The 13,537-nt window shown below is 41.4% G+C and overlaps 1 protein-coding gene across 3 annotated transcripts in view; it reads left to right on the top strand.

Moving 5' to 3' along the window:
• The window catches only part of Thada (THADA armadillo repeat containing), a 295,912-nt gene that overhangs the window by 27,723 nt on the left and 254,652 nt on the right, over nt 1-13,537 (top strand). For all 3 annotated transcript variants that reach the window (XM_052186487.1, XM_052186488.1, XM_052186489.1), the window contains 6 exons: nt 332-454; nt 3,818-3,941; nt 6,619-6,773; nt 9,277-9,484; nt 12,704-12,839; nt 13,082-13,218. In XM_052186487.1, coding sequence (XP_052042447.1) covers nt 332-454; nt 3,818-3,941; nt 6,619-6,773; nt 9,277-9,484; nt 12,704-12,839; nt 13,082-13,218 — 883 coding nt within the window. The remainder of the gene's footprint in view (nt 1-331; nt 455-3,817; nt 3,942-6,618; nt 6,774-9,276; nt 9,485-12,703; nt 12,840-13,081; nt 13,219-13,537) is intronic.

The raw sequence follows: 13,537 nt of genomic DNA, 5'->3' as shown, positions 1-13,537 counted from the left end.
GGGGAAGAAGTACCTTGGAAATGGTAATCTCATCTGAATCAGTCATATAGTACATTTAAGGTAAGGGGTGGGTAAGGTATAGAAATGACTTTATCATCTGCAGCTTCACACCAACTTAAAGGAAATGAGAAAATTGGTTTAATTCTGCTTGCAGTAATATGTTGTTTTTGGTAAAACTATAAAATGTTAATTTTATGTGAAAAAGAAACTGCAGATTTCAATATTTGAAATCCAGGCACTCTCTTAGCCTTAAATTGGCCTTTCAGGTTGATGTTTTAGTTTACTGTCTGGTTCATACATAGTTAAAAAAAAGTCCTTTTCTCCTTAAAAGTTGTTTTACAGGATACAAGAAAGTTCTCAGGTACTTTATAAATTGGAGCAAAGGAAATCCACATCTGACTCAGAGAACCAGTCCATCAGAGAGCAGCCTTCTGTCTCTTTACAGCAGTATAAGGTAGGTGATGTACTAGACATGCAGGGCCTCAGAACACACACATACTTGTGGTAAGCACCAGAGGGCAGCAAACAAACTTCTTGATGAATTGTGGCTTTGTGCTTTTTCCTCAAGCTGGGAGTTATATATTCCTTCTGGGTCTCAGTATCCCACAGGAGGTCGCCTGAGTCCTGGAACCAAGGCGATACTTGAAGACTGTGTCAGAATGATGTAACTGGGCTTACCTCAGTGTTCACTTCTTGTTGGGGCGGTTTGCATATTACTTAGACATTTGGGTAGTTGCTGTCTCTAAGCTCCGCCTCTACACATGGCGTAAGATGCTGCTCAGACCAACAACTTTCAGTGTTCTCCCTCCCCCCCTCTTTCCTCCTCCCTCCCTTTGTTTCTCCCTCCCTCCCCCACTTCGTGTGTGTGTGTGTGTGTGTGTGTGTGTGTGTGTGTGTGTGTGTGTGTACGTACGTGTACGTGTGTGCACATGCATGCATGTGGAGGACCATGATAGGAAGTGTCTTCCTTGATTAGTCTCCACCTTATTTTCTGAGACAGGTTTCTCACCAAACCTGGAACTTGTTGATTGAGCTAGATTGGTTGGCAGCAAGCCCCAAGCATCCTCTCGTGTCTAATCCAGTACTGACTACAGGTGTGCATTGTAACCCTGGGCATTGGGTGTTATGGCTCCAACTCAGGACTTCATGATTCTATATAGCAAATCCTGCATTGACTTACCCATCCTCCCAACCTCCTTTATATAGGTCAGCCAAAGCTACATAGTGAGCTCTGTCTCAAATAATCAAACCATACAATTAAGTCAGAATCGCTGAAACAAACAAAAACTCCAAACAGCTTGATTTTGAGGATTAAGCAACAAAACCCTTTTGAAATTTTACTTGGCTCACCGAGTAAAGGGGCTTGTCAGGCCACACAGCTTGAGGTCCATGCCTAGAACAATTGGCATCTGATTGCCACATGGGCACAGTGACATATACTGCCCATGTATGAATACACACATAATAAGTAAATAAATTGATAGCAATTTTTAAAAAACTCTCTCAGAGCCATTGAAAGTGGTTTAGAGTCTATACTGAGCCCTGCCCCATGTGTGTGAGTATGATGTTCATTAGCCTCCCTTAGGTCAGTGCTGGATTTGAGGAGGTATCTATTTTTTGTGTCTTTCTGAAAGGAGTGGCGTGGCATTCATGAAATGCCACTTAAGCCCTAGGGACATAAAACCTCGTGTGTGGGCTGAGACTCTAAATTTTCATCAAAGCTTGTGTTTTAGGTTTTGCTTGTGGGTCTTCCTTTTCACTCCTTTGAGACAAGGTCTCACTGTGTAGCCCAGGGTGACCTCAAACTGTGGTGCTACTGTCCTAGTTTTCTGAGAGCTGTGATTATAGTCATGTGTACCATGTCCAACAGATAGGCATTATTTGAACATTAGGCCTTAGAAACTTAATCTGCATTACTCTGTGGTAGAGTGCTTTCTTACTCTGTGTATAGTCATGTGTTGGATCCCGAGCTGGGTGTGGCGTCCAACACATGGCTATATGGGATACATAAACTGGAAGTGGAGGTGAATGCCTATTGTCTCGGTGCTTATAAGGTGGAAACAGGAGCATCAGAAATAAAGATCACCCTCTGCTGCATAGCAAGTGCAGAGCCAGACTAGGCTACGCGAGGCTGTTTCAGTGACAAACATAATATAAACTGACAAAGGCATATACTTAGCTCTTGTGAGTATGTGGATATTGCTCAGGACTGAGGGTTCTTTTGTCTAAATATGCCCTCTTAATTTATTAGAGTTATAATATAGTTGAGAGAAGGAAGCATATTTAAAAGTACAAATGACAGTATAAGTATAGTTAGAATAAGTCTTAAAAACTTAATGTAAACATTGTTTTACTTAATGTTTAAAATAGGGTTAAATAGATAGATTTTTGTGATAGGTGTTCTAGTCCTTTGACACCCCCAAAGAACTATAAACTCATCACTGAATTTTTAGGGTTCATGAGGGCCACAAGATCAAAACTCTTATGGTGGAATGCCTACCAGTAAAATGAATGTTGGGGTCGCGTGTTCCTGACTGTCACTGGGGCTCCGCTGCCTCCCAGTTGCTCAGGGTAAAGCAGTGTCAGGATGCGACAGTCACCACTGAGGTTTTTAGTTCTTTTCTGTAGTTTACACTGGGAATACTGTTTTTAAATTAAAGGAAAAGGAGTTGATGATAAATAAAGAAGTAGTACTTTACTGTTGGAGAAGAGGGTAAAAAAGTCTCATGTAGCCTAGGCTAGCTTCAAATGCAGTATGTCTCATAAGAAGACTTTGGACTCTAATCCATCTGCTTCTGCCTCCCAAATGTTGAGGTTGCAGGTGTGCAGCCTGGCGCCTGGTTGATAACAGTGTGGAGCTAGAACGCGGAGCTTTGTACCCCTTTGGAAACCATGCTTCAGAGCTGCATTTCCAGCAGCTGTCTTGCTTTTTTGATTAATGTTTTCTTTAAAGAAAATCATTTATATAAATAGAATGGTAGAATATGAATTTTAGGAGGCAAGTAGAAAACAGTATGTCTATAAATTATATCACAGTCAATTTAGTAGTCTTTATAGCTATTTCTTTGTTTATTCTAAAACTTTGGAAAGTTGTATACTTCCTATGCCTGATATCCAGAGAAGTCAGGATTCATAAAGCTCTGGCATAGATAGGGCTGAACAAATCTTGTTTTTTCTAAAACTATGTTTGTTTGTTTGTTTGTCTTGTTGAGTCTGTGAAGACTGGGTTTGTTAAAGTCATGATGTAGTTTGTGCCATGAGTACTGTCCATTTTATGTTGCTGTATCAAATCCTTGGGTGAGGGTGCTTTGAAAGGATCTAGGTTATGAAGAAGAGTGTTAGTGGCCAGAAAGACCATACAGCAGACCATGTCATGCAATAGCAGAGTGGTGGGCACAGTGCGGAAGGAGCATGTGGTTAGGAGTGAAGGCAAGACAGCCAGCTGAGAAATAAACCTGTAGCATAACAGTCACACCATGGAAACTAATAGTTTAAAAGTAACCTGAATAGAATTAATCAGTTCCCCAGCTGGAGTCCTCTAGACCTAATTACCTCCCACCAAGCCTTGGCTCCTCTTAAAGCCCCCCTCCCTCCCACCTACTGTTCTACTGAGGTTCAGTCATGAAGCAGAAGAGTCTATAGGGGGTAAACTGTCCACACTGTAGTAGGTGTCAAGTGAATAGTCAAACAGCTAGGACAGCTTCAGCAGCCTTCACCCTGGCTTAGCTATGGCTGAGGCACTTTCTCCGGAGGGACCCACCTGACCAGCTGCCAGTTAACTTAATTATACTTAATTGTAATATGTTCTTAATTTTAGAATTTCATGTCATCTGTTTGCAACATTCTTTTTGAAGCATTGTTCCCTGGATCTTCCTATTCAACTAGATTTTCAGCTCTAACCATTTTAGGATCAGTAGCTGACGTGTTCTGTGTTCCAGAAGGTAAGCTTCAGCAGTGTCTGGGAAGCATACACTAGTTAGCATATTGCTTTACTTAAAGTTGAATTTTATTGTCTCTTTATAGATTTATTTTAATACGTAGCTCTCATTTGTATATAATTAAAGTTGCTGGTGATGGAAAGTGAGAGAGAGCTGTCTCCTTTTATTCATGCCAATCCTGGGTCCCCGCTGTGGGTCCTCTGCTTACCACACGAAGACTGTCTGCTCTTCCCTGTAACATTTAACTGTGCTGCTCTAAGTAAGGGCTTCATCTCTTAAGTTTAAAATGAAAACCAGAATGGCTTATTTAATACATAAGACGAATGAACCTTTGTGGTTAAAATGTGGTTTCTCATATATAACAACTGCTTGAAGATTTCTTCAGTTTTAGAAATCACATAAAATAATATAAAACCCAAAACATACAAACAAATTAAATTATCTATTTGAAATGTACATTGATTCTAGGAAAAAAATTATGAAAAAAGGGATAATTCTATAATTAGTAAAGAGATTGAAACAGTAATCAAAAACTCCCAGCAAGTAGCTGTGGCGGTACATGCTTTTAATTCCAGCACTTGAAGAGCTGAGGCTGGAGGATTAAATTAGAAGCTAACCTCTTCTACATAGCCAAGACCTTGTCTAAAAGTAAATAATCATAAAAGTATTCTAACAAAGCACACTCTAGGACAAGTGGCTTTACTGGTAAATTCTACCAGATCATCACAGTTAGCCTTCTCACAGTCCCACAAAACTGAAGAGGACAGGTGACCTCCCAGATCATCACAGTTATCCTTCTCACAGTCCCACAAAACTGAAGAGGACAGATGACCTCCCAGATCATCACAGTTACCCTTCTCACAGTCTCACAAAACTGAAGAGGACAGATGACCTCCCAACTCATTACAGTTACCCTTCTCACAGTCCCACAAAACTGAAGAGGACAGATGACCTCCCAGATCATCACAGTTACCCTTCTCACAGTCCCACAAGACTGAAGAGGACAGATGACCTCCCAACTCATTACAGTTACCCTTCTCACAGTCCCACAAAACTGAAGAGGACAGATGACCTCCCAACTCATTACAGTTACCCTTCTCATAGTCCCACAAAACTGAAGAGGACAGATGACCTCCCAACTCATTCTGTCGAGCATTAGAAAAGCAAATATGGTTTTGTAAAAGTGCCAGTAAGATGGCTCAGTGGGCCAGGCCTGTGCTGCCAAGCCTGCCTCCCTAGTTCAGTCCTTAGCTCCCACAGGTTGTCCTCTGACCTTTGTACATGCACATGCATGTGTGTGTCCAGGCCTCATACATATGTACATAATACATAAATGCAATAAAAATGTAAGAATAAAGGATCTGTAAGAAAACTATAGACCGGTATCTCTTATGAATACAGATGTAGAAGCTACGAGAAAGTAATACAGCAAACAAAACCCAGAAGTATATTAAACATACTGTGCACAGGGCTGGAGGGATGGCCACGGTGGGTAAGAGTAATTCCTGCTCCTATAGAAGATCTAGGTTCTAGTGCCAGCACCCACATGGAAACTCACAACCATCTATAACTCTAGTTCCTAGGAATGCCATGTCCATGACTTCTGTGGTCACTAGAAACATGTATGCCACACATACATATATGCAGGTAAAACACTCACATGCATAAAGTAAAAAATAACTCTTAAAAATTGTACATTATGACCACATGAACATCCTAGGAATTTGGGATGGGTCAATATAAAAAGATATCAGGATGTGTCCTGCTCATCATTCTATATCTGCTTACTCTGAGACTTTGGAGCTTGGGTCAGTAAGTTGTGTGTGTGTGTGTTTTTTTTTAAGACATTTATTTATTTCATGTATGTGAGTATACTGTCACTGTCCTCAGACACACCGGAAGAGGGATCAGATCCCATTACAGATGGTTGTGAGCCACCATGTGGTTGCTGGGAATTGAACTCAGGACCTCTGGAAGAGCAGTCAGTGCTCTTAACCGCTGAGCCATCTCTCCAGCCCCCTGTGTGCTTGTTTTAAGTATTTTTATTTTATGTACATGGATGTTTACCTGCATGTATGTGTCTTCTGTGTTCTTGGTGCCCACCAAGGCCAAAAGATGTCATTGGAGTCCATGGGACTGGAGTTACAGATGCCTAAGAGATGGCTGGGTTTGCTGTAAGAGCAGCAAGTGCTGTTAACTACACAACCATCTTTCTAGCCCCAGGGAGACTTCTAAAGAGATGTGTTCCTAAATGTATTTGTTTATTTTAAAAGTAGCTGAAAGATCTTTTATACCTTTTAAAAAGGAATAAAATGTTTTTAAATGCACACCATTGAGCTATCCTTTTAAACTGCCACAGTGGGAGTGAGGTCTAGGAGGCAGGAGGCTTACTGTTGTCACGCTCATTGGTAGGTTGCAGGTATGTGGTCTCTGGAGCTCCCTTGGGCTTGTAATTCTTGCTCAAAACATACCACTTTTCACATTTTTAAAGCTGTAGTGCTTCTTTGTCATTTGAAGAGATACAGTTTTATGCTATTGTGCACAGTGTATGTTGTGTAAAGTACAAAGTGAAATCTTAACTGTAGATGAAGCAGGAAGTATGAATTTTTGTATTGATCTTATATAAATATTTGGCCATATAACTTTGGGCAGTTTGATTTTTGTTTATTTAAATTTTCAGGTAACATTCCAACAGTGTATCAGCTGAGTCACGATATTGATGCTGGCCGTTACCAGATACTTATGGAGTGTTTCACTAGTACTTTTGAAGAAGTGAAAACCTTAGCATTTGATCTTCTGATGAAGCTGTCAGCAGTAACACCTGTGCAGTTCCAGGTATTTGGACTTTACCTACATAAATGTATGTGAATTAAAAACTTTTGCTTTGCCTTAGGGAAAGCAGTTAGGATTGTCCCAGCTCTTTGCCTTCTAGGTCTTTTGGATATTTCTTTCAGTTGCTATCTGTCTTTGCTCTTGCCAGTGTGGGAAATGGCCCAAATCCACACCATTGAGCTATCCTTTTAAACTGCTGAGACAGACAGCAGTGAGTTGTAGGAGGCAGGAGGCTTACTGTTGTCAGCTCATTGGTAGGTTGCAGGTATGTGGTCTCTGGAGCTCCCTTGGGCTTGTAATTCTTGCTCAAAACGTACCACTTACAGTCATTTTGAGGTTTTAAAGATAATCTTCCTGATTAGTAGAGCAAGAAGCTGAGTGTAAATGAGGTAGACAATGTGTTCTGGTTTTCCAATAAGCAGTAGCTAAACCAAGACTGAAACCTCAGAATATTTGAGGTTAGCTGCAGTTCTCTGCTGAGGTGCTGGGCTCCAGCCCTCCACCTAACACTACTCTTCCTGCCATGGTAGGAGATAAAGATTGGGTAAGAGTAGAGGCCCAGTGTAGAGTGCGTCTGCAGGGGAGCCCTAACTTACTCTGGGGATGTTGGGTCAGCAGGGATATCGTGGGTGTTGAGCTTTGTTTAGCCTTTTATTAACCCTCTCCAGAGGCCAGGGGGTCCCTCGGGGACTGTTAGGTTATTTAGGGTATGATGATACAGCCTGACATCATCTTATAGGTGTAACATTCAGAGAGCAGTGATGCACAAGACTCCCTGTTGTTTCTGTGTCTTTGGTATGGCATTGCCGTGTCTTAGGGTGTCACTGTTCTGATTTGGTCCACGTTAGGAATTGCTGCCCAGGGTCTACCTGTATCCATAGTCTTTTGGGGTACCTTAGCAGAAGGTTCGTGGTGCTCACTGCTAAACTCTTGTGTCCTATAAGAATTTAATTTAGATTTTTCTTCTATCAGCACCATTTCTTCTATCAGCACCATTTCTTTACTAATACTGGTTATCACATGCAGCCTTTTATCATATAGATTATCTATGCCTCATTGATTATTCAGATGTTTTTTGAGAGGATCTGCAGTGAGAAGATAAATTATTGAGAGGCCTGCTTCTTATAGAACCTGTGCGGAGCCTGGAGTGGCCTTTTGTGCCTTGAATTCCGTAAACATGTGCCTGCCACAGAGATACTGTAGAATTATAAGAAATTTTGTTCACATGGTTTAAGTCAGGATTTTGGTTATAGTATCTGGTCTTGTTGCATGTTAGTAAAATAGATCGACTTAAACATTTCAGACTTGAAAATAGGGCAGGCAAGTGAAGGTGCTTGTCACTAAGCTTGTGACCTGGGCTTTTTCTCTGAACTACATGATAGAGTTTTCATGGTCCCCTGACCATGTGAGTATCATAGTCTGTACAAGTTTTTCTTAGCTCCTTATCCCCCAAATAAATAAATGTAATTAAAATAAAAGAATTGATCACCTCCTACTTAAAAAAGGCCTTTAACCAGGCAGCGGTGGTGGCGCACGCCTGTAATCCCAGCACTTGAGAGACAGAGGCAGGTGGATTTCTGAGTGCGAGGCCAGCCTGGTCTACAGAGTGAGTTCCAGGACAGCCAGGGCTACACAGAGAAACCCTGTCTCGAAAAAAAAAAAAACAAATTCACAAAAAAAAAAAAAAAAAGGCCTTTTAAGATATTGACTATGCATTTTCCATAATTTTTGAACAGTATCTTTAACACTAGCTTAATCCCCTGTGTATGATACATGTCCACGATGGCGTGTCTTTTTGTTATCTGTCCTTACTACTCATCTGGTTGACTTCCCATCTTTCTGTGGAACTACAAATCTATATCTTAATGGTACATTAATATTTTAAGTTTTTGAATGACATTTTCATGTATTTGTTCCTGTATGAAACTGCCTATGTGTATGTGTGTGTATGTGTGTGTGTCAAAAAACAAATTATGGAAGTTCATTCTTTTTCCTCCACGTAGGTTGCAGCCGTTAAGCATGATACCATATCTAGGGTTCATTGTATTAATATATTGATCTAAGTGGAATGGAAGTGTTCTCAGTTTTAAGGCTGTTTATTTTGTTTCTTACTGACTTATTGATAGTGGAGTTTAAGATTTACTCTATCTGTTCCTCTCTTCTCCACTCATGTATGGAGTTTTACCATGAGGAAGGGGAAAAGAAAAAGGACAATTTGTGCTCTGAGCAGACTTGATGAAGGTGGTATAGCTTGGAAGTACAGCAAATTCACAGGGAAAATCTGTTTGCCTGTTGAGTTTCCCTATTGAAATTATGTTAAAAGTCTTCATCTCTGAAGTGATCAGTGATCATCACCATGACAAAAGTAGCCTGTGTTCATAGAGAAAGCAGGACATGGACATTACTGTTCATATTGAGCCTCAGCCAGACTGTGGCCATGAGTTTAAACACATGGTTCCTTCAAGGTGCTTTCTGCCAAGGTGACCAAGACTGTGCTCATCTCTAGGATTCTGAGAAGCTGCAAGAACTGTTCACGGCAGCGCTGGAGCTCAGTACCAGCACCAGACCGTATGACTGTGTGACAGCCTCCTACCTGCTGAACTTGCTGATCTGGCAGGGTGCTCTGCCAGCCTCCCTGTCCGCCTCTTCAGCACAGCAGCTCACATGTGGAGCTGGAGACAAGTCTGCTGTGGTGGAAAGGAACACATTAGAGGGTTTGTATTGAGAAAGTGACCTTTGGCTGTAACTTACCAAACCCTCTATTTCATTTTCTACTTGGTTAGCACTCATTGACTTAATAGTCACTTGTTTTTAAGAGTTTATCAGCACATAAGAGAACACCTATATTATTCATGCAAATTAATAGTTTACTCATCTTTAGCTAGCTAGCTCTCTCTCTCTCTCTCTCTCTCTCTCTCTCTCTCTCTCTCTCTCTCTCCAGGGTTTCTCTGAGTAGCCCTGGCTGTCCTGGAACTAGCTTTGTAGATCAGACTGGCCTCAAACTTAATAGATCCACCTGCTTCTGCCTTCTGAGTGCTGGAATTAAAGGCGTGTGGTAACACTACCTGACTAACCTCTTTGAAAAATAGAAGACTTATGTTAAATAAATACACAAATGTACATTAGTGAGACACAATTTCTGGCAATTGTTCTTTCTCAACTCAAAGTTTACTTTTTCCTTTATTGTTGGTTTTTGCCGTCCCCCCTACCCCCCCCCCCCCCAGAGCTGAGGACTAAACCCAGGGCAAATGCTCTACAGTTGAGCTAAATCCCCAACCCCAAGTTTCCTTTTTCTTATGATAGTGTTTCTGTGACCACAGTTAGATCATCCTCATTGTGTTTGTATAGAGCAGAGTTAATTTGATGTTTAGCATTTTCCTCAATCACTTCTCCACCTTATTATTTTAAATTATTTTTCAAAACATTGAAACTTAAGTGTTGTGGATGTGAATGTTTGCCTGTACTGTGTACGTGTGCACAGAGGTTAGAGAAGAAGATTTGGTCTCCTGTCCTATCACTCTGTTTTCTTCCCTTGAAGCAGGTCTCTCACTGAACCTGGAGCTACACTAGTGGTCAGCAAGACCCAGAGATCCTTCTGTCCATCTTACACAGTACCTGACCATGCTCAGCTCTGAGATTTGAACTCAGGCCCACACACTTGCACAACAAGATAGTATTGAGCTGTCTCTCTACCCCTCCTCCTTAAGTTTTGAGACAGATTCTCCATTGGACCTGGAGCTTGCTGTTTCTGCTGGACCGGGTGGCCAGGGAACCTCCAGACTGCCTGTCTCTGCTTCCTCCCCACCACTGCAGTTACAGACGTACTACACCAGACTTTCATGTCAGTGCTGGTGACTCAAACTAAGGTCTTTGTGCTTCTGAAAGGAGCCGACTCTGCAGCGCCTACCCTCCTATTCCTCCTATTTTTGAATAGGGTTTCATGTAGCCTAGGTTGGCCTGAAACTTGCTGTGTAGTCAGGGATGATCTTAAGTGTCTGCTCAGCCCTCGCCCCTCCTGAGTAATGGGAGTACTGGCATGAGCTGCCACACATACCCATTTTTATTGAGGGCAGTACCAAGGATTGAGCCCAAGGCTGTACATGCTCAGTAAGTGACTAGCAGTACACGGAGCAGAACTCAGTACCATCAGCCTTGAGGGGATTGCAGGTTAGAATCATGGAGAGGAAAGACTTCATTCCAATTGGGATGGTTAAAATAACCAAAACAAACAAACAAACAAACAAACAAAAAACCCCAAACCCCCAAACTATAAACATTAGTTAGGTTGAGGAGAAAATAGGATATGTACTGCTAGGATTGAGGACTAACATTCAGCCTGTAAATATCCAGAGAAAAATAAAGCATAAACCTGGGCAAAAACTACAAGAATGTTCATAGCAGCATTTTTCATACTTGTGTAAAAGTGGAGATCAGCCATGTGCACATCAGCCACCGAGTGGATAAAGCGTGTTAGGTCTCTACTGCCATATGAAAGAATGAAGTATTGATACAGCTTTGATGAAAACATTATGACAAGTGATTGTAGCTGGTCACGTATTTATTTTATTTATAATATGTCTAGAATCTTTGGTGTGTTTGTTGTTGTTTCCACTTTGGGTTTTTTGTTTTGTTTTTGGTTTTTTATTTGTTTGTTTTGAGACCAAATCTCATGTAGCCCAGGCTAGCTTCCAAGTTGCTATGTAGCCAGGCTGGTCCTGATCTTCCCACCTCAACTTACCAAAGTTCTAGGATTACATCATCACATTTGACTAAGAATAGGAAAATCTATAGGGACAAAATACATCAACGGTTACATACAGCAGAGCATAGGTGGAGCTAGCACAGAGGAGTGGCCTTTTGTTTTAGTTTTGTGTGTGTTGGGTCCGTGGACAGTGAAAATGTTCTGGGATAATGTTTATGTTTGCATATATCTGATGATAGAAAAATGTATTGACTTGCATTGTATGCTCTAATGTATTGACTTGCATTTTGTGTGTGTGTGTGTGTGTGTGTGTGTGTGTGTGTATAAAAGTATGTAACCATGTGGATGTTAGAGGTCAACTTCAGCATCTAATTTTCTTCATCCACTGCATCGGATCTGGGTATCTAACTCAAGTCATTGGGTTTGACTGAAAGTTCCTTTACCCACTGAGCCATTTTACTGACCCAATTTGTACACATGTGAATTGCATGGTATCTGAATTGTATCTTGATTATACTAAACATTATTTTTCAGCCACATAGTCATGTTATATGGTCCTGGTTTGACACCCAGGTAGAGGGTATCTAGAAGGATTGGTTCAAAGTGCATGTCATCATTAACTCCAGCAACTAAGGGACTGCATTCATCCTTTAACATTGCCTTTAATTAGAAGTTGTTAACAGTCTGATACCCCTGAAAAATCTGATTCAAAATCTCTGAAACAGTGACTAGGGAGGCAACTCATATGGTAAGCGCTTGCTGTGCACACTGTGTGACCTGAGTTGGAATCACCAGCATTTATGTAAAAAGCTAGTGGGGCAAGCCACCTTGTCAAAGCTAGCCAGCCAGTCAGCTCCACTGAGTCAGCGAGCCTGAGGTTCCGTGAAAGAGTTTGCCTGCAGAAAGTAAGGTGGAGAGGGACTGTAGAAGATACCAGAGGTCAGTACCTCTGGCTTCTACTTACACAAATGCAAACACAAGTGCAAATGTGTACATATATATATGGGTACACACACACACACACAAAACCTTTAATGTAACATTTGGTTGAGCTGAGTATACTACTTTTCTATAAATGGATTACAAATGTGTTTTATAACTGAGTCTATTTCAGTTTTATACAAAACCTCTAATATAACTTTTAGTTGATCTGAGTATACTCTTTTTCTATAAATGAGTGACAAATGTGCTTTATAACTGCGACTATCTCAGTTTCTGCTTGCTTTTTCAGTTATTAAATGCTTGATGGGAAACCTTGAGGATGAAATATCTCAAGCTGAGAACTCCCTGCTCCAGGCCGCGGCTTCCTTCCCAATGTATGGGCGAGTCCACTGCATAACAAGAGCTTTCCAGAGACTGCCTCTAACGTAAGATGGCCCACAGCTACAGCTTAGTTGGGAAATACACTGAATGTCGTACCTGTCGCTTCTTACTGGAGTGTGCCTTGGGAAAAGAATAGTACATTGCCTTAAAAAGACTTGAAAATTGGATTTAATTATATACCCATATATACCTGTTTTTAAGTTCGTAGGTCCTTCTTTGTGTTGATTTTCTTTCTCAAGTGAGTTCTTTGCTTTTAATGTAACTGTTTGTACTGTGTTTGCTGCAGTGACCTGCGGCTGGTGAGTGAGTGGAGGCCGGTGCTGGGGACACTCCTGTTGCTGTCCTACAGGCTTTCCACTGTGGTGTCCCCCGTCATCCAGAGCTCCTCTCCTGAAGGCCTCATCCCTATGGACACTGACTCAGGTTAGCAGGCCAGGGCCAGGGCGCTCTGGCTCCATCTGTTTCCTTCTTAGTTCTTTGAATACAGAAACTAAATTCAGGGAAGAATCTTTTTCATGCTGTTTCTCATTCTTTTGTAATCTTTGTAACTATTAAAAAATAGCCCGCAGCAGGAGAGACTTTGCTCAGTGGTGTCACTGGTAAGGTGTCCTTGTCCCTGAAAACAAACGTGGTCATCTTCCTGTAAGCAAACTTAGTGTAATCCATGGAGTTATCCTAAAGGAAAGAGAGGGACATGAAAAGAGAGGGGCTAGTGAGGAGGACGAGGGAGGGCAGTGTAAGT

This window comes from Apodemus sylvaticus, chromosome 6 (genome assembly GCF_947179515.1).
Source record: "Apodemus sylvaticus chromosome 6, mApoSyl1.1, whole genome shotgun sequence".
Taxonomy (NCBI): Eukaryota; Metazoa; Chordata; class Mammalia; order Rodentia; family Muridae; genus Apodemus; species Apodemus sylvaticus.
The sequence above is the reverse complement of the archived record's forward strand: the minus strand, read 5'-3'. Positions and strand labels throughout refer to the sequence as shown.